This window comes from Paramormyrops kingsleyae, chromosome 18 (assembly GCF_048594095.1).
Source record: "Paramormyrops kingsleyae isolate MSU_618 chromosome 18, PKINGS_0.4, whole genome shotgun sequence".
Lineage (NCBI taxonomy): Eukaryota > Metazoa > Chordata > Actinopteri > Osteoglossiformes > Mormyridae > Paramormyrops > Paramormyrops kingsleyae.
In genome coordinates, this window is record NC_132814.1 from 18,010,833 (window position 1) to 18,031,145 (window position 20,313).

The 20,313-nt window shown below is 47.9% G+C and overlaps 1 protein-coding gene across 6 annotated transcripts in view; it reads right to left on the reverse strand.

Moving 5' to 3' along the window:
- arhgap32b (Rho GTPase activating protein 32b) overlaps window positions 1–20,313 on the reverse strand; it is a 102,275-nt gene that overhangs the window by 44,259 nt on the left and 37,703 nt on the right. For 4 of the 6 annotated variants that reach the window (XM_072702151.1, XM_072702149.1, XM_072702150.1 and 1 more), the window contains exons 3-5: window positions 15,239–15,347; window positions 13,046–13,137; window positions 12,868–12,952 (exon numbers count right to left, since the gene is read on the reverse strand). In XM_072702151.1, the coding sequence (XP_072558252.1) occupies window positions 12,868–12,952; window positions 13,046–13,137; window positions 15,239–15,347 (286 nt within the window). Of the gene's footprint in view, window positions 1–12,867; window positions 12,953–13,045; window positions 13,138–15,238; window positions 15,348–17,047; window positions 17,173–20,313 lie in introns of those variants that run through there. The other 2 variants (XM_072702152.1, XM_072702153.1) reach the window with 2 other exon arrangements.

Consider the following 20,313-nt stretch of genomic DNA (forward strand, 5'->3'; position numbering starts at 1 on the left):
TGTCACTGGAAAGTGGAACACATAACAATTAACTGAAAATGAGTCGCTGTACACACAACTTTGACGTATTTTACTTTACCAAACAAGAGCAGGTGCAACAGATTTAAATAACAAAACAAAATGTCAGATTCCAGTATGTTTAAATTCACCAGATCACAAGACATTGACCTTTTTCTCTCTCTCTCTTTTTTTTGTCTTATAATAAAGTCCATAGATTACAAACCTCCAAAAAAAACTGAAGGGTACTATACACTTCCAAATAATAATATTCCACTCACCTATTATTAATACCAACATTGCATGTTATGCACATACCATTCTTACATCGCTAGTAAGCTAGATTAAGATCAGGCTTTTTCATACCGTACGGACATTATAGCACAGGGGGTTAAAGTTTTGCTAAAACATATTTACACTGTCATAAGAAAAATCTTAGCTAGCTTTGCAAATTTAAAGATTATTCCTTTTCAAGATTATCTAGCATTTGTTTAATAATCAGTCTAACGTTTACCTGCGTTTCACCGTGTTAAACGTGGTGGTTCCTCCGTGGTTTACTTTGGCTTTACATGTACTATAACTTGCAAGCTTTTTGTCATTTTCACTCATAGTGAAATGACATGTTAGCATGTGGCTGTGAGCGTGCCCGTGGCTGTGAGCGCGCCCGTGGCTGTGAGCGCGCCCGTGGCTGTGAGCGCGCCCGTGGCTGTGAGCGCGCCCGTGGCTGTGAGGCTATTGCCGGTGCGGCTGCTCATGTGACGTGTGGCATACAACGGACCGTTTCAGTAACAGACATATATGAGACTGACTGGCCGGTCTCCGGTCCGGGCCAAGCATGCTGAAAATTGGCAGATTCCGGTCCCTGATTGGTCGATCGGTCCATCTCTAGTATAAACTCCTATGATAAGGCCAATTTACAGACATCATCATTTTCAAATAACTAGAGACGACCCACTCAAACAGGAGGAGTACTCTCACACAGAGCAGGAACTTGAACCCAAAACCCTGGAGGTGTTGAACCCACTGAGCCACCTGCCCTGACTCACAAAGCCAGAAATGCAACTGTAGTCCCTATGACATCATTTTAACTCCAGTCATTAGTACCCTTTTCAAAATTGTCATACATACTGTAATTACCACGACAAAACTACCACAGTAGGTTTTGGTTAAAAGTGAATAAATTTACATGAATAAAAAGGTCATCGACACATAAGGAGAATGCTGCGATGAACTTGGGATACAACAAACATTCACAGAAGGTTCATCCCAAGTTGGTTAATCCATTGCCTTTATGGTATGTAGGGTCATGTGTATACATTCTGGGCAGGTCCGGCTGCCTCAGTGGCTCTCAGAAATGGAGCAGTGGCTGATCGGATACAGCAGAAGCCGTAGTGGCGGATTTCTCGGGGGGGGGTAGCGGCTGTGGGCGTCTGAGGGAAAAGCATCTTTAGCCGCAGGCAGCCATGGAGAAGAGCGCATACTCCTTGACCACAACTTCTGCATGTTGGTTAAAGATGAAAAGCAAGACAGTCAACCCCGATTCATCAAGTACGGTCTGCCAAGGGTTGCAAGAAGGGCGATACTTCAGTCGCGCCACTGTGGACAAACCCGTTATTATACCTCTACATGTACGTTTGGGAGGTAAGTGGTACGGAGAGAGCACAGCCAGTGGTCATCCGAGGAGCCAAATATACTCTTGTATGGGGAGATGAATCATCCGTCGCTAGGCTTGGCGTCAGAAGGGCGCATGCGGTGCAAACCAAAAGGAGCCGGCACCTGGGGTGCCCGTTTCCAATGGCCAAGGCTTTACGGGGGGGGGCTCTGTTATTATGTGTGTTTTCCTCGCAAGTTCCGGGTCTACCCAACCCCATGGAGGGCTCCGTAAATGCCAACAAACACAGAGCCGTTTCTGAGTGATTACGTTCACCCCTCAGGATGGGAGTGGAACATTCCAGGATGGGATGGGATTAGTCACCAAATGGTTCATTGAGCAATGACAGAAACCAAGCGTCATAACTCGAGGCAGGGTTATCAATCATCAGAAACACCACGGTCGACTGGCGGTGTGTTACATCACATCCAAAGCAGCGTACGGGATGTTCCGGACACTTGTAGAACCCTATGCTGTGATGCACCAAAGCTGCCCAATAAGCCTTTGGTGACACCATGTTGATCCAGGCTTAGCAAGACCATGTACTGCAAAAGCAATGGAAAAGTAGAACAATGGATACTGCCACAACCCTAATCAGGATAAGAGGATAGAAGACGGGTGGATTGATGGACGGATGGATGGATGGATGTGTTAGGTTATATGCTTGAGTCCTGTGTGAGTGCTGCTGTTGTACCCTTGATCATGGTATTTCAGTAGACCTATTACTAAGGCAGAGCCAAAAGTTCATACTATGGAAGAATGTAGAAACCCAAAACCAAATAAATAGCATACTTTCAGTCTTACTCAGTCCACAGGATACATTTAAGAACATTCTTGTGGACTTAGGTTTGGAAATGTAATGAAAGTTATTTGCTGGATTACATGAGGACTGAGTCAGTTTTGGTTCCTGATACTGTAACGTGGCTTTTCCACTGCTATCAGGAACCGAGCTGTATCTGACCCGTGCTGTGAACTGTTGGTTTTCCATTGCTAAATCTGTAAGCCTTACCTGAGCCGTACCCATGCTGACAAGGCCCTGCCTACTAGCGGGGCTGAAAAAGTGATCATACTATACACATACTAAATCAGAATGGGAAAAGTATGGAAAGTAAATATGCCTCTCTTCGCTTTTCTGTCATTGTCACTCTCCAAACCCAGCAATGCTTTTACTGAGCCGACCCTCCGTTCATGGAAAAGCGGCATAACACTGATGAGCAGCCTGACATTAGGTCATTGGTTGGCTCATCTGAAAACCAATAAAAAATGGTTTTGGAAATTTGCTCTTAAAATGGGTGACTGCCAAAATACTGAAAGGGAGATATCGAGGCAGAAGGGCAAGTCTCGAGTCACGTCTTGTGCCACATTCTAGGTGATTGACAACAGTCGGAGAGGGCTCTCGTGGACACTTCTTCCAAAATCCTCTGGCCTGTCGAGCAGGAAATGGCAGGGAACTGGCGGCTACAAACACTGTGATGCAGTCCTGCTGCAACTAAGCAGCGCCAGAAAGTTCCTGTGCATGGAGAAGCGCGGGCGGTTTGAGGGGCGTTCAGAAATCGCAGATGTGCGTGGAGCGCGTGGGCCGGCCTCCCCCGTGTGTGCACAGCACGTGCTGGAACCCCGAGCTTCGAGTCCCCCCCCCCCGCCCCCCAACCGGTAATCGGAAATCTGCCTTTCAGAAGTGGCTTCAAAAAAACGGAGAAAAAAAAAACTCCAGCCCACTGGGAAGAAACTGCGATAGTCTGGCATTAACGAAAGGAACCAAGCTAAAGAGAGACTCCACAGGGTGAGCTTGGATTTTTGGGATTAAGGGGGGGTACCACCGATGAGGAGAAAGAGGGAGGCTGTACTGTATTTGACGCCAGCCTGCAGTAAATGCCGGGAGATCCGCCGAAGAGGACATCTTTCAGGCGGGAGTCTATTACCATGAGCAAATTCAATTTGGCATTCGACACTAAGCTGATAATTGACCTGGGAAAGATAAATGAAGAATCATCCTACACTGGGGCCCAAAAATCATGCAAGCATGCATCTTATCACAGATGACAATTCATTTGGCTCTGTCCTAAGCCAATACCATGCACTACTGTGGTATACACTCGATCTCTTTCCTTGTAGTTTAAATGCCAAGCAAGATCCCTTTTCTGGTAGCGATGATCACATTTTGACCCAAAGGCAAAACGAGATCCCCCAATGGTCACGGCTCCCTGGACCTTATTGCGGCTGCTCTCGATATAATCTTGTTTAAGAAGCATTTGGGACAGGGGTGTATACAGGGGTGGGGCCACAGGAGCACTGGCCCCAGATGAAAGCTGATTGGCTCCAGACTTGGCCTCTTCCCTGTCACTCATTGATTCAAAACACATCATTGGCTAATAAAATCAGACCCTCTTTATGAATTATAGCCCCCCTCTTATTTCCCCCACCTTAATATATCCTTGAAAACCAAAAAATACAGGCGATACGCAGATACAAGAGGAGCTACCTTGCTAATTGTGTAACGAGGCACGTTGGTCACCAGCCCCGAAATTCCTGTGCACCTACTGTATTTCCGAGGACTGAGCACAGGATCCAAACGGGAACCAGAAACCCCCAACCCAGAGTCCCAGTGGTGCGGTATACGTGTCCCACACTCCCATTCCAGCTGAGCACTCTGGCAGCCTAACCGAATAAATTTCTGGCCTTGTCTAGCTAACGGTAATATTGTTGCTGTCAGCTGGCCAAACTGTGGCATCCTCCAGATCTGGAACCGGCCAGCCTCAGGCAGCGCCCTGGGAGAGTGGCCGTGGCTCAGCGGGTTTGGCCTCCACGCCTGGGATCAGAAGGCTGACGGTTCAAATCCTTTCCTTAGCAGAATAGTCACATGTTCTCTGGGTCTGTGTGTTCGTGTTTCAAAGAAGAGCAAGATGGGATATGCCTGAAAGTAGCATTCCAATATACCCACGCAAACAGCAAATAAAGCATCGTTTTACAGCCGGTGATGGGGAGCAAGTCGCAGTGTTCAGATGGGCAACACGCTAAGACACCAGGAACGTGCACTGGAAAGAGACTGTGTAATATTTCAGCGCGCCTGTGACTGTCACAGACATTCACGCCTCGACTCTCAGTGGTCTCAGTTTGGTCGTTTATATGGCGTCTCTCACCAGAACGTTCCTGATAAGATCCATCTCCAGCAATTCAGTACAGTTCAACAGCGCGTCGAGAGTTGTGATATGAAATGCTTCATCCATGGTGCTTGAAATAGCTAGTAAGGTTTTCTCCACTGTATCTCGATTTATTTAAATGTATCTACAGCAAAACATTGTAATTTTGGATCAATGTTGCATCACGCACGTAAACATACCCATAAAATTGACATAGAAAATACTTCATAACTATATTCCAGCAAAACGTTTCAACAAGAAAACGTTCACTCCAGCACTACGCAGATCCCGAGTTCCTAAACCTGCGATGTTCCCGACGAAAGACTCCATCATCTGATATCGATTTCTTACGGAAATAACTCTGCCAATATCAGCAACCCAAAAAAAAAAAAAACACCATTAAGTCTGCTGCATTTAAGTAAACAAATTAAGCAAATCCCATTACGGAGCCAGCTCTCATCTTCGGAAAACAGGAGCACGCTGTAATGCGATCATTCTCGGACGCGGTCCTCGGGGAACTACATAGCTAACGGAATTCGCCACAGTCAGACATTCGCTTAATTACGCTTCATAGCTGTCCACTGAATTCTGACCAGGGTTCAGATTTAAACATTTAATTCCTTTCTTTGAAGAACACTTAAATGTTTAAACTAATAAAAAAAGGTTTAAATTTTCTGGCCTTTAAAATATTCAATTATATTTACATACTAAATTACCCCCTGAACAATTAAATAAACACACGATTTATTTATTTATTCTAAGATGGTTCAATAGAACTTTTCTTACTATCATTTAAGACCAAAAAATAAATCGGATTGAATTAACATAATTATCGTTAGCTGGTAAGTCTACTGGTAACATGGCATCTGTCTATATAATGGCCACTCTGTGTAAATTTGGACGCGTTCAATCAAACATTCAAAGCAGAATCGTCTGTGAGGCGGTGAAGTCAGCTTTTCTCAGACCTGCTAACCCCCACCCCCGTTCATGTTTTTTGCAGAGACAGTCCTGCTGACTGGAGTCCACCTCAGCAGCAGCCTCACAGCCCCCCCCCCCCACTCAGGTAATGCCCAGCAGGAGATATGGCCGAGCCAGAGAATGGGAGCCCCAGACAGAGCTAACGGGGGTGGGACATGTAGAAGGGAGGTGCCGCTTGGGAAGGAGGGGGCAGGAGAAAAACAGGACTGCCCATAAACATCCAGAGTCATAAATCAAAGAACGGTGCGACTTGACTGCCGCCCCCCACTTTGTCAGGGCTAAGGCAAAAACACTCCCCCAATCTAACACATTCACAGGTGTGTGGCTCAGTTTGTCGGGACCCCATGCCCGGGACCGGAAGGCTGCCAGTTCAAATCCCACTGTTGCCAGAGTGAGGTTGCCGTTGAGCCTCTAACGGCCAATTGCTCCAGGGACCGTCTGCCGCTGCCTTCTTGAAAATCTGTTGCTTTGGCTAAAAACATCTGCTAAATAAATAGTATTTAAAAAGAAGAGATGGGGAGGGGGGGGGGGGAGCGAGAGGAGGATGAAGCAAGGATGGGCCTGAGTACCAGTGACAGGTACAGGCAGACAGCGGGACGCACGTGGGAGGCAGCTGGAAGGGGTGGCATCAGCAGAGCTGCGGTTCATGGAAAATATAAATGCACTCTGCAGATGTGGATCAATGGCTTTATTCTTTGAGGGGAAATAAGGGAAACAAACAAATGAACAGGCAGCCAACTCGAGACAAGCCCCCGTCCCCCATTTCCAAGGACTCCTTGCAGTGACACACATGGAAATGACAAAAAAAAAAGAGGAAGTGCTGTTCATATGGCCTGGCCATAGCTTGCTGTCACACTCGAGGGACTTGTGGACCACGTGCGGGATGCAACACAGAAGTGTGGCGGGATCACGCCGAGGACACACACAGCGACGCGGAGGCTAGGGGACACACACAGCGAGGCGGAGGCTAGGGGACACACACAGCGAGGCGGAGGCTAGGGGACACACACAGCGAGGCGGAGGCTAGGGGACACACACAGCGACGCGGAGGCTAGGGGACACACACAGCGACGAGGAGGCTAGGGGACACACACAGCGACGAGGAGGCTAGGGGACACACACAGCGACGCGGAGGCTAGAGGACACACACAGCGAGGCGGAGGCTAGGGGACACACACAGCGACGAGGAGGCTAGGGGACACACACAGCGAGGCGGAGGCTAGGGGACACACACAGCGAGGCGGAGGCTAGGGGACACACACAGCGATGCGGAGGCTAGGGGACACACACAGCGAGGCGGAGGCTAGGGGACACACACAGCAACGCGGAGGCTAGGGGACACTCGCAGAGGCGGAGTCACCCGTGTCCAGCCCCCTAGTGGTGAGACTGGGGGTGACGCCAAACGCAATCGCGGTAAGACTCTTCGTGGGTGCAGGGGCGGAGCTATGACAGACAGCTATTTCACACACTATTTCCTCTCGATGAACAAGCCAGTGCTGCCAGCTGAGGTCCGCGGTGTAGCCCACGTGGCCGGACACAAATCGGCGTGTTTTATGAATGGCAATATGCCCCCCTCCCCCTTCCACACACACGTGTGCGCCGCCTGAGAAGGTACTTGTACAAAACAGTCTGGGTCCACCAGCACTGACACAACCACGAGGCCCCAGTGCAGAAGAAGTCACCTGTACAGTGAGAAATCCAGGACCCCAGCTGCCCAAGATGGAGCGCGACACGCCTGCAAACAAACTAACATGTAGCTGGATTCTGAAAACCTTCCTGAGATTCCTTAGACAGGCATGAGGGTGGGGAACACTGGCGATGATAATCAAGGAGGACATCTCAGCAGCTTTCAGCTACCACAGCTGCAGGATCACCACAGTCAACATGTTCCACTTCCTAGGAAGCAATAACCTCTAACCCTTCCTGGAACATGTACCCTAGATGAACATGTGGATCCACATGAACCCTAAAACATTTAATTTATTTAGCAGTCACTTTTGTCCAACGCAACATATATTTTGTTTCCCTTAGGAACGTAGGATTAGCTAGTCCCTCGAACAACTGGGGGTTAAGGGCCTTGCTCATTAAAACCACTCCACCAACCCTGGGATATGAACCGGTGATCTTCTGCACATAACTCACGGCAGCTTAAACCGATGAGCCACCCCCCGCCCCCAAATGTCTAACAACTACTGTAAATATGTCGACAAGTAAATGACATTGCATTAGGCAGCGGAGCCTTCAGACATGAAGAGTAGGAAAATCAGCTCATACTCCTGTTACTTTAGGTCAGCAGCAACCAGAGCTCAAATATCAAGGTCTACAAAATAAATGCCAGTTAGGCAGTTCTCTTTCTGGTTTGACAACCCCCTGTGAATTTTATGTCTGCTCTTGTCCCAGATGCTAACTAACTTAGCCACAGAACTATGCTATCGGTTACGTCAAATCGGAACTTTAGGTTTGCAAATCTGCTGAAACGGAATAAAAGAAAAACGTCACTGTCGGGGAGCAGAAGAATGAGATGCCAATGGTTTGGGGGGGGGGGGGGCGGGGGAAGGAGCAGTCACTATGTGGTGGAATTCTAGAAATTTCTGGAAAGGAAATGCTGTAAACAGGTAAAAGCAGCTGGTAAAGGAGTCTAGGTCACATGTGATTTGGGGGATGAAGTGAATCTATGTAGCAGGGTGGAATCTTTAAAAAGTGGGCCCTGCAGGGGGGCTAAACAGACCTCGGCATTGCTTGCTTAATAAAACAAGATACTGACTTAACCATGGCAAGCAGATCTAGACATAGAGTGCTCTTCTGCGTTCAAGGATCCCTCTGAGTAATAACTATCTATCTAAAGCTAATTAAAGGCTGGACGGATCCTTTTCATCAGACGTCTTCCATGAACCGCAGACCCCTGAGGAGTTAAACACAGATGGGTTGGGGGAGACCCTGTCAAAAGCAGCTTCCAGAACGACCCCAAAAACAAGGCGAATCCGCGCGAGCCTCCCACGCGCTGACAGCGCTGAGGCAGAGACTATGCAGCCGTCTTTCAATCACTTGGCAGCTGACATCTATGGAGCTGAGAACGCGATTAAGGCCACAGCACACCCCCCTTGTCTTTCCTGACAGAACGGCAAAAGCACCAGATTTTCTTCTTTTTTTAATTTACTTAACAGATACTTTCATCCAAAGTAACACGAGAAAGCAAGGTCAGATGGTCCCTGGTGGAGTTCAGTGTTAAAGGCCTTGCTCAAAGGCCTAATGGTGAAATCACTATGCTGATGAAAACTGACAGCCTTCCAATCACATGTAGATTGTGAGCGAGGGGTCCGAAAGCAGACAGAGAGAGAGATATCAGAGCGTCATGAACAACACAAACCAGACGGAGGAATCCAGCAGGGAAATGGAGATAAAACGCTCTCGTCAGATAAATAAAAAGTCGAGGTCATCTTCAGGCTGTAGACAAGCTCACTATTGTATGACCCCCGTCATGAGCGGGATCATCCGTCCCTCAATTAACACACTAGAATCCAGAAGAAAATGAACAGAACAGAAGAGAACAGAGAACACTATAGCACAGCCAATGAGGGTTAAGAAGAGAAAGTGACAGGCAATGTGATTGGGCAATGACGTGCTGCAAGACACTGTCCAGGCAGGGCAATATCTCTATGCATTTCCTAAGCTTTAACATCTTTACAGATGGCAACAAGGACACGGAAGGGAACGCAGCGTACCCAAATTCATGAGAGCAGTGTGTATCCTGGTGATTAATGACATGGACATATAACCGGAAAGTCCCCAGGAGAGGTACAGATGTAGAAGAGTTACACAAGGAGTCAAGTCAAGTCAACTAGGTTTTATCATCATACCATCCATGTATACAGTGGCAGGAAATAGCGTTTCTCCCGGATCACGGTAAAACACACAACAGCATTGACAGGGAGGGTTTTCACAAGGAGCATTACAAATGGCTGAGAAGCATGTACTTTTGGATAAAAGACTCGGGCAAATGTAAATGAGAAGAGGGAAAAGGGACTGCGAGGGATTGGGGCGATAATGATGTGTAGGCTACCCTGGAAATCCACTGCAAACCACTGCCTTGTATACTATACTCAACAGGGCGGGGTGGAGCTTAGCCAATCACGTAGCTGGGACTTCAGGATAATAGATGTTCGTGTGCCATGAACTAACTGCGTTCCCCCTAAGAATGCCATTTAGATAAAGTGCAGAAACACAGAATAACTGGCTGACAGACATGATGGATTTAAGAGATTCCTAAAGCACAGGGCCCTTTCGGAACATGATTGGTTACAAAAAAAAATAAAAAATCACCAAAATGATGGAAAGGACCTGTGTGGCAACCTCACTAATGTGCTTCGCACATCTGTAGGGGGAAGAGCATCTCGATGACGATGACAGTCCAGTGGCTGTGTGTGACAGGGAGAATTCACCTGCACAGCCTGGTCCTGAGAGAGACAGCAGCTAAAGCTTAATTGTTACTTGTGTGGGTATTCGGATGACAATCGGGGAACTGGATCCTCCTAATTAGTCAGCTTTTTGTCCTTTAAAGGAATAAATTAAAAGAAATCCGATCCACACGCACAGAAGTCAAATGCACCCTGGCACTAAATTATGGGCTGTAGGCACGCTGACCAAAACCTCTCATTGTAACTAATCAGACAGCCAGAGAACCTCAATTAGCAGAACAAATCTACCACCCCCCCACCCCCCCCTGATATCCTCACTTCACAATCCCAGACCTTCCTGGTGCTGATTTGAAAGCGGAATTTAACATTTGACTCCACAGGCACATATATACAGAAGGAAATCCGTGATCCTCAACGCAACAAAGTCAGTCTGAATTGACAGCCCGTGCAGCAATAATTCCAGAGTGACGTCAAAACCGCCGAGCCATTTGGATCAGTCCATACGGCGAGAGAATATCACGAAAACAGGGCAGCTCCACTCCAGACAGTCAAATAAAAATCACACAATAAACCCGGGTTGCGTGCTTTTTAAGTAACTTACTGGGAAAAGAATACATTTATGCTGAATTCTGCAGCTGTGTTATCCTTGGGTGGTGGTGGTGATGGGGTGGGGGGGGGGGGGTGTTTGCTGTGATGACTAAGTGCTGCCATCTGCTGGATTTCACACAGAAGTGATCATCTGATCTGACCACCATTTTTGCCCTGCAGCAAGTGCATGGCCGTTTTACGAAAAACGACCTCACCCAGTGGGATCAGGCAGCTGTGGGTGTAGCCAGGATGTATTTTGGGGGTGGGGCTGGGGGGGGGGGCAGTGGGGGGTGGATTTAGACCGTATGTCAATATTCAGCATCTTTCGACCTCTTTCTATCTGTCTACCACTCAAAGTGCCCTAAGAGCTCCTGACCTCCCCTCCATGCAGGACCGCCGTGACACCTGACCTGAAGACCGAGGACCATTCTCCAGTGTTCTGACACTGCATGAAAGAAAGAAAAAAAATCCCCGATCCCCTCAATCCAGTCACGAGCAACACCAAGAGCTCCGCAACGCGATCAGAAAAGTCACCCTTTTACCATCAATTCTGCCATATGCACAGGACCCTGCATTCCTCTCAGACCCTCAGTGACTGCATGAACAAACGACAAGCAAGAAAACACAAGTTCCAGAAATTACAAGTAAAATGAATACTAAGAACAAAAGACAAAACATGGTGAATCCACAGAGCAAAGGTGGATAGCAGCGGTTTTTAGTTTTTATAGTCTCTGTAGTATGTAATATTTATTATGCAGTATGTAACATATATGTATGTTTAATATGTAATATGTATGTGTGTATGTAATATGGCAGATGCACAGTGCAAAGCTGGATAGTAGCTAGTTTCTCAGAATTTGCGCTAATGCATAACAACGCAGTAATCTTCAAAGTCTCACGTAACCTATTCGCTATGAGTTTGAATGAGACATTTAAGGATCAGAGATCTCTTAAAGAGACTGAACTACAGATAAGTGTGTGGCTAAACAGGATGTAGCTCAGTCAAAAACGTCACTGAAGTTGCACAAAGTGCGAATAATAATCATTAGTGATTCTCCCAGGGTCTATAACATTCAGCAAGCCAGGAAATGTTGATTTAATTGTATTCCCTGGAGCACAGCGATGTAATCAGTGAGTACAGGCAGCACCCCTCCCAAGGTGCGGCCTGGGGTGTCATGTATGAAGGGCCCAAGGTTTCCCGTCGGCACAGGCCGTGCTCTAAGGTGTTTCTGGGTCGCTCGCTTCCTCACCGTCATCCTGACTTCCCCCACGCGCCAATGACGCAGCAGCTGCTACGGAAACGGGCCGGGAATACAAGTTGACCAGGTCAGCTGTGGATTTTCCGCTAAATCTGTCACCTGGCAATACGCTGGCAACTCTTGTGCAGTCCCCAAACCAGGGGTACAAATCCATAAAAAGCCCCCCCCCCCATTTTTGTGGCTGATTCTACTTCAAGATACCAATGACAGTGACAATGACAGGCATACAAAAAGGCTTCTGGGAAATTGCTCCTTCCCCTTCTCTAGGAAAGTGCTGGAAATCATAAGATCTTTTTGAATCCTTCTTAAGGAGAAATTCCCTGGACTGCAGAGGCTTGAAGCATTTTAAACAGATTTCACTTAAAGAAAATTTCAAATTCCTGGACACAAACCCAGAAAACTGGCTCAATCCCACACTAATTCCAGTAAAATGAGAGAGTAACTTTTATGGCTTCTGTCTGAATATCAGCCTCATGGCAGCTTTTCAGTCTTAAACTCTTTTTGTTTCGAACTGAAGTGGAAATTGCAGGGATCGCTTTTAACGAGCGTAGGGGAAACCATGGACAAACAGGTCTAAATGGGTCCAAACCAGACAGCTCATCAATCCCGCCGGATTCCAAATCCCACCCTGGATCCAGAAAGTCCATTGGCTCTTGGGGTGGGGATAGTGCCACCCATTGGGGGGGGGGGGGGGGGGACTCAACACAAACGTGACACTGAGTCAATATTCAACCACAGGGACCCAATTCACTGTGAACCAGCAGAGAAAACACCACAGGAACTTGAAGGAGGCGTCACTTTCAGGTAAACAAGCGTGTGCAGGGTCTTCCCAGCCTTACCTGTATCGTCCCGAAGTCGACGTTCTCGTAGTGGAAGTGGGCACATTCTGCTAGCTTGGGAAAGTGGCCCTTCGTGAAAGACAGCCTGGAAAACCAGAACGAGGGGTTGGGGGGCAGGGATGGGGGTCAGCGATCGGCGATAAACGCAGATGAACCCCATGTGGAGAGGAGCACCTACTTCTTGACGTTCTTGACCTTCATGCTGGCAGTGCTGCTGCAGGCCCTCAGGAGCGGTTCCGTGCTCAGCTCCGGGATCTCGGCGCTCCGCGCCTGCCCAGACAGACGGTGCCGATCAAACCCACATCCCCTCGACAAGCTATACACTCAGGCCTCCCTCCCGTAATGCCCGACCCGGGTGGCCTTCCGCACTTCCCCTCCTCCCCCCCCCCCCACCATGAATGTTTTTCAGAGCAGTGGGGTGTAGAGACACGTACGTCGCATCTGTGGCTCAGGGGAACCCGGAGGTTCCTGACCAATCAAAACGCCAGGCACACGTGGGAGGGGCGTGTCGTTAAAAGGCAGCAGAAGGACAAGTGTCACCTCCATCTCATTTTCAGCCACGTCGCAAGCTGCTTCAATGATGCTTTTACTCAAACTGATTTACACTCAAATACACTGCTGGCTACTGGGACTGAAGACATTCAGGGTCGACACTGACTGAGGTTACAACAGCAATGATAACCGAATGGTTACAAGTTTATCGCTTTAACCACCAAGTTACCTGCTTATAAATTACCCAACCAGAACAAAAAAAATGAAGTCGAGAGAACAAAATTAACCAGCTGGGATTCTGTAACTGGCCATTTTCTCTTCTTCAGACCATTTGCTGATCTGTGTTAGGATCTTAGATCCAGCCTAAGAGACATACTCAACTGCACAAGGCATCAGCTCCTTTGACTCCAAGGGTGACAATACATAGGGCAACTTTTTGAGCAATGTTGGGCCATTGACATTGGGCAACACATTTCTATTTGAAATACTGAAATATTATTTTTGTGATCATTCAGATCCAGATGTGATGTCTCACTTGGTCGGCAGCTGCCCGGCAACATTTCTCATAAAGTTGTCGTGTGCATCATCACCTTAAGAGACTTTAAAAGGGGGGGGGGATTCTACCCCCAGTTGAAGCTGTCTCTCCAAAAGCCTGAACAGTGAAGGAAGCTCTTCTTAGGAAGAGAAATGCATTTAACGGAAAACCATTCAAATACGTCCTCTGAGATACGACAGTTTACTTTAATAAATGAGAACAAATGTTCATCTGGCACGACTCTCAGGAGCACAGTGACACAATGGCTGTACTGATGTTCTTGTTTTCTAACGCAAACAATCTTTTTGGCAAAAGCATCACGAAACACCACAGCTGAAGAGTGAATATGTTACATGCTCCACAAACAAGGCACGAATGTACGAAAATGGGGAGAAATACCACATTATATATTCAAATACTTATCTGTGTAACACTATTGAAGCGCATATCATTCGGTTTATAGCTGAGCTTTCTATCAAAGGGCAAAATTTATTTACACAATTAAGCTCTACTGGTTCAGAGTGATAAAGTTCTGCCATGCCCATTGGGAGTTCCCCAAGAATGCCAGCAGGTCTCAACAAAGAGGAGGAAGACCTGTCCTACGAAAGACTGCAGGGAGAACCGCCTGGTCCAGAAGAAATCCAGGTCTATGTCGCAATCATAACTCATGTTGTAATCAATCCCAATGGAGTTGACCTCAAAGTGTTGCTTTGAAACAGACACAAAACCTGCCGGACCACAACCACCGACCCCGTCTTTGTAGCCAAGACTACAGAGCTCACTGAAGCAACTCAGAACTCTAGTTTTCAGGTGAAGATACTAGGGGCAGCTGAGGCGACAACCTGCTGCTGTCGCAGGTCGGCCTCCGCGACCGCATGACCGCGCGAGAGCCCGAAAACTCACTGATGCAACAGACTGCAATCCACTGAAGTGACTTAGGAATCCCTTGCTTTTTTTGGATCAGTGCAAACTGATCAGACAACAGTGCAAACCGCTTGTACGTTACGGTGGTGGTCATTACGAGGTGCGCATTATGTGAAGCCAAACAATAGGGGGATAATCTTCAATAACGTTGGTGCGATCCATGTATTCTCATTCCCCAAATAAAATGGGGGGGGAGATATGAGAAGTGGGAAGTTGCCATGGAGACCGATTCTTCTCAGTTATGTTTCAAGATTGATTGTAGCAAGGCTCATTTATAACATAATCACGACAAGGTGCGAATGTTGATGTGGGATTGAACACTCAGGGAAGTTATGTAACCACCTAGGACATCACCTCAGGTCAGCCATGTGGCTCAGGTCAATGTGAGACGTGTGCCCGTGCGAGACAGGACTAGCCTACCATGGCGCTGATGGTCTCCTCCCAGTCCGGCCTCTCTCGAGGGTGGATGCTCCTGGTTAGTTCTGGCACGATGTCATCCTCCTGTGAGTGACGGAAGAGTCTCAGACCCCTGGGATGGGAAAAGGGTGAGGAAGTAGGTCAGAGGTTGACAGAAATGCGGAACTTCCTCCCCGGATCAGCAGCCGGAGTGTGTGTCCTCGAAGTAACTCCTGCTAAACCAAATCAACGGAACAGGTGGGTGGACGAGAGAGAGAGAGAGACACTGACTACAAAATGAAAGTGAAAGCATTGAACACTCCAGTAAGAAAAGAATGGACTTGTAAGCAAAGGTCACGAAGAAACCAGAATTGTCCATTTGCATCTGGATGCGTAAACATCTTGAGCAAACTTGCTTGTCAGGATCCATGATGAACACAGATGCAGAATTGTTATGTTAAAAAATAAGTTGAAACAGGCAAAAAAAAAAAAAAAAAAAAAACATTACTCAGCTTCATGCAGACGTCCAGCTATCAAAATCATAAGCAGCTGTGGAGCTTAGATAAAAGAGCAGCGGAAAACAGGAATTCAGGCAAATGCAGGTGACGAGCTGCCATTTTTGAAAACTGTGACCTCCATGCTGGTTTCATTCTGAAAGCTCAGGTATAATTAGAGCATTAGCAGAGATGAAACACGGTTTCTTCAGCACCTCTTAATTGGGACGGAGGATGTGTGCTGATCAAGGTGACTCACAGTTCTGCCCTGCCCCCCCACACAGTTGTCTATTCAACCAGGAGTCAGAGAGAAGACCGCTCCTCCAGCCCCAACGAACACAACCTCCGGCATCATCGCACAGGCTTAATGAATTGTCTGGCATCTCCTCACTCGTCAACACATCCCCGACCTCGATGGCTGCCTCAACAATGTCTGTTCTCTTCCACCAGTGACAACACCAACGAGTTAAATGTGCCATACAGCTTGCATAAGTACTTCCAACAGAAACGGTAAATCAAAGGAGGGAGGCAACATGTGAGCATCACAGCAAGGGCTCCGGTGGCAGATTCACCAAAGTTCAGAACTACTTCCTGTTGCCAATGCAACCACGTAAGAGGACACACAGGACATGTGAGGAGCACGAGTCCCTCTACAAATCCCGAAAAAAAAGTCCATTCCAGAGGACTAACAGAGAGACGGTTCTAAAAAAAACAGGGCCTATCATTTATATATCGCGTTATACGGCAGATTTTTACAGCTGCCCTTGGGGACGGTTCGATATAAAGTGCATCCATCATTGGATAATAAGACGCACACACACAAAAAAAGCTGGCTAGCATTTATTCCTGGATACCGAGTGCTAGTGCATACTCTGCTCAAGAGATAAACGACAATACAAACAATTGTAATTACAAATTTCCAATTGCAATTACAGAGTGATTACAGCACAATTACAACTGCAGAGCAATTGCAAAAGAACACGGATGAAAAACATGCACAATACAAAGACTCCATAAATAGGTAAATCCTAGCGTGGCACAGGGGGATATAAATAAATAACGAATCCAGCATTCCGCTGTGGGGACTTCCGGGCAAAAAGCGGCCACTTCTCACAACCGCAAACGGCCGAGGCGTAACGAAAGCGCTGTAAACACGTCCGCTGAAATGCGTCAACGGCGACACACTCCGCAGGCAGCCTGTCGAGCGCCGACAGCATCGAGGTTGCCCGGACGTATCCGTTAGTTTACGGGGGAGGGAAAAAAGGTTGAAGAGGGAAAAGGCGTACAACTACGCGTCGTTAGCCGTAAAAGCCGCCCGGCGAGGCGCGCTTCTGCTTACCCGCGCGCTGCCGCGCCGTGCGGATCCTCCCGAGCGACTCAGCTGATCCCGATCAGACATCTGCAGCTCGCTCCTGCAGTGAGATGCATTCTGCGTCCGGGAGAGCGCTAGGGCCACAAATCACCCCAGCGGCTTGGAAAGGGGGTGGGGGGGGGGGGGGGGGTGTCTGCCAGAGGCCAACCTGAAACTGTCACTGTCGGCACGGGCCCAGCGAACCGGTTCGGACGCCTCCCCCGATAAATCGAGCAGCACGGCGAGGCGAGCTTTGGTGGGTGGGTGGGTGGTGGGGGGGGGGGGAGACGATGCAGCGCTTTGCAGCATGACGTGGATGCCAGGCTCCACACCTCTGGACGGGGTAGGAATTACATGCTGTGCCCCCCGCCCCCCCCAATCCACTTAACTTTTTTAAAAAGCCACATCTGTGCTGTCTTCCATTTGTTGTTTTCGATCTTGGAATTCGTGTGGAGTGATAAAAAAAGGAAAAAGTCTGATGTAATTAGCTCAGACGTGGCGTAAATGAGATCAAACGGAAGTTGCCACTGACAGCAGCCAGTAAATGTTGCGTTGCGGTGTTGGCACTTAAATTTTGCTAAAGCGGGGCAGCTCCGCACAGACGGCTCATCCGCAGTCCCGTGTCACACGTCTTCTGTCACTCACATGCCCCCTGTGGGGAAACTGCTCCCACGAGATACTATTAAGCAAATTCAAGGTCATTAAGAGGCCTCATAAACCATGTGGTTGCCGGTTACTTTCTGGAGGACCATTATCGCAGCACCGGGTGTGGATAACTCAGCCGGAAAGCGTCAGACTGCCCTCCCCCTGCCCTCCCCCGTGCACACGTGACCGTCTTCATTACCACTTAAGCTCAATTTATTCATCACCAGAAGATCCTGGGCATATCTGGCACAGACTGTATTACACGCGCCTCTGAACAGTGACTCTAACCTACTGACATCATCGGCAGACTGTAGTCTTCCGCCAGTAGGGCGACCGTATTTCTGAGCACGCTCAGTGTTGAAGACTGCCGTGAGACTCCCAGCGATCAGCCAAGGCAATTCTGTATAGCGGTATTTAATCCTCCCTTCCATTCACTCTGGCTTTCATTTCAGGGGAATTCACATTGTGATTAAAGAAGCGATGGAGAAATGCATTCTGGGAGATGTACAAAGTTAATGCAGATGACACAATTTCAGCAAAAGGTCAGAATATGAAAAGTGATCAAACCGAGGTTTTGCATGCATGAATGCCGTGCTGTCGAGTCAGCTGAGTGATAGTGATTAGGAAACAAACCGTCAACTAAATGTTCACAAATAAAATTCTAACTTAATTACAATTATGCTATTGATGGTTAGCTTTAGCCACATGTACTATTAGCTCTTAATTTCTCTGATCAAGCAGATGGCAGCATCCTGAATAAATTGATTTAGCTCCACTCCACTCTAGTCCTACACATTTTCACTCAATTCATGCGAAGCATTGAATGAGTCAGTTTAGCCTTATGAGTAGCCTGCGACTGTTAATCACTAACAAAAGCTAGTAGTTGTATACCCCCCCCCCACCCAACTCTCCAAAAAGCAGCACTGCTGCTGTTAGCCTTCTCACGGACATGCAGAGCAACAGCACCCATGCATGACTAACCAAGCCTTTCAAACTGGAACAGATTGCGATCATAAGGGTTAAACATGCGACGCTACATGTGACGCTTCTTCTTTTTCCACCCGTTTCATGCGTGTCGTAATTAGCTACCACAACAAACGCCAGCCTTTCAGAAACAGCAACATGCAAATAGAATTTTCCCCTGCTGTGATATTTGAATAGTTATCCTTATGACGCCAAAGGAAGTACGGCATCAAAGCACTCCCGTAGGGGGCATAATCTGGTCCCCAAGCCAGGCGAGGGTATGTACTGAGTGAGAAGGCAGCATAGGCGAATCCCAGGCTTCGCTACACCAGCCAAGGCCTCTCCCTGAAGCTGATTGCCTGGTACAATATGGTAGCCAGCAGGACTCTCATTGGCAGGGAACCTCTCACTACCAACTTATCAACCTCAAGATGTTATCAGAACCCAGAAAGCAAGCAAAAGACATCTGGCATGATGGACAGGCCGTGTTGCATTAGCAAGGCCAGCACCTGACTGGAGCCGCATCCACTTTCAGGAGAGCACAACAGCACCAATCCAAAGCAACAGTGTTTCTGACATCTACCTCAACTACATTAGTAGATGCTATCAACTATCTTGGCCACCAGTTTCTGTTTGTGCCAGGCAATAGATACCGCTCATGGTTGCTAAGTCGGGTTGTTTGTTGGCAAGAATCTAATCGAATGGTTTAGGTAAACAAACTCAGAATACAAATGGGACTCCGCGGAGATCGATAGCTCGAGAAGACGGCAAGGTTCTCGGCCAACCGGGAAAGGTCATTCCTCTCACACTAAACCAATAGGTCCCTTCAACACTTCCTGAAGGAACCTGATAAAACCCTCAGGGCCGTTCATTGAGTTTCTGGACCCGACAAAAGGGCTGAAATCAAGGATGGGGAGCGGAGCAGGGAGAAGTGCTGCAGAGCAGATATGAAAATGCTTCGTACGTGCAGAGTGATGCCAAGAAACTGGGGGGGGGGGAGCTGACTGGCACAAGCCAAAGCCTCTGTACATCTACCGGGAGGGGCTGGTTTTAGAGTCCACCAGCAGGAATTTAGGTGAGGGGCAGCTTCTGACCAAGAAGAGACTCCTAGCAACACGCTCACAATGCAACGTCCAAACTGCATGCGATCGTGAATTCATTATTCGTTTGCAGAATATACTTCCGCTAATGAGAACAGAACCAATCAGTTATATACATAATTCTAAATTTAAAAGCAAAATACTACATTAACTACATTAATTACAGTGTTTGGTTCCTTTATTAATCTAGCTTCTTCATCTTGACACATCTGAGCACGATCCCGGCCAGAGCTTACAGCCGACTGGCCACGTGGCCTCTCTAACCCTAATACGCAGCAGCAGTACTTGCAGCAGAAGCAGTACAGATTAGGCACTGGTCACTGTGGTTACAGTGTTAAGGCACACCGGAGGCTAGAGGGCAGCGACGCTCCAAAACACACTGTGGTGGAATTAACCGGCGGCTTTTTGCAAGCGGAGACCCACGGACGACCCGGGACTTGCTCCTCAAGGCTCCCCCAGGGCCGAGTTAATGCCACCCGGTTGCTCAACTGCTGATTCATCCGCCGGTGGACAAGGATTCCACCCGCCCTCCGTCTGCAGCCTATT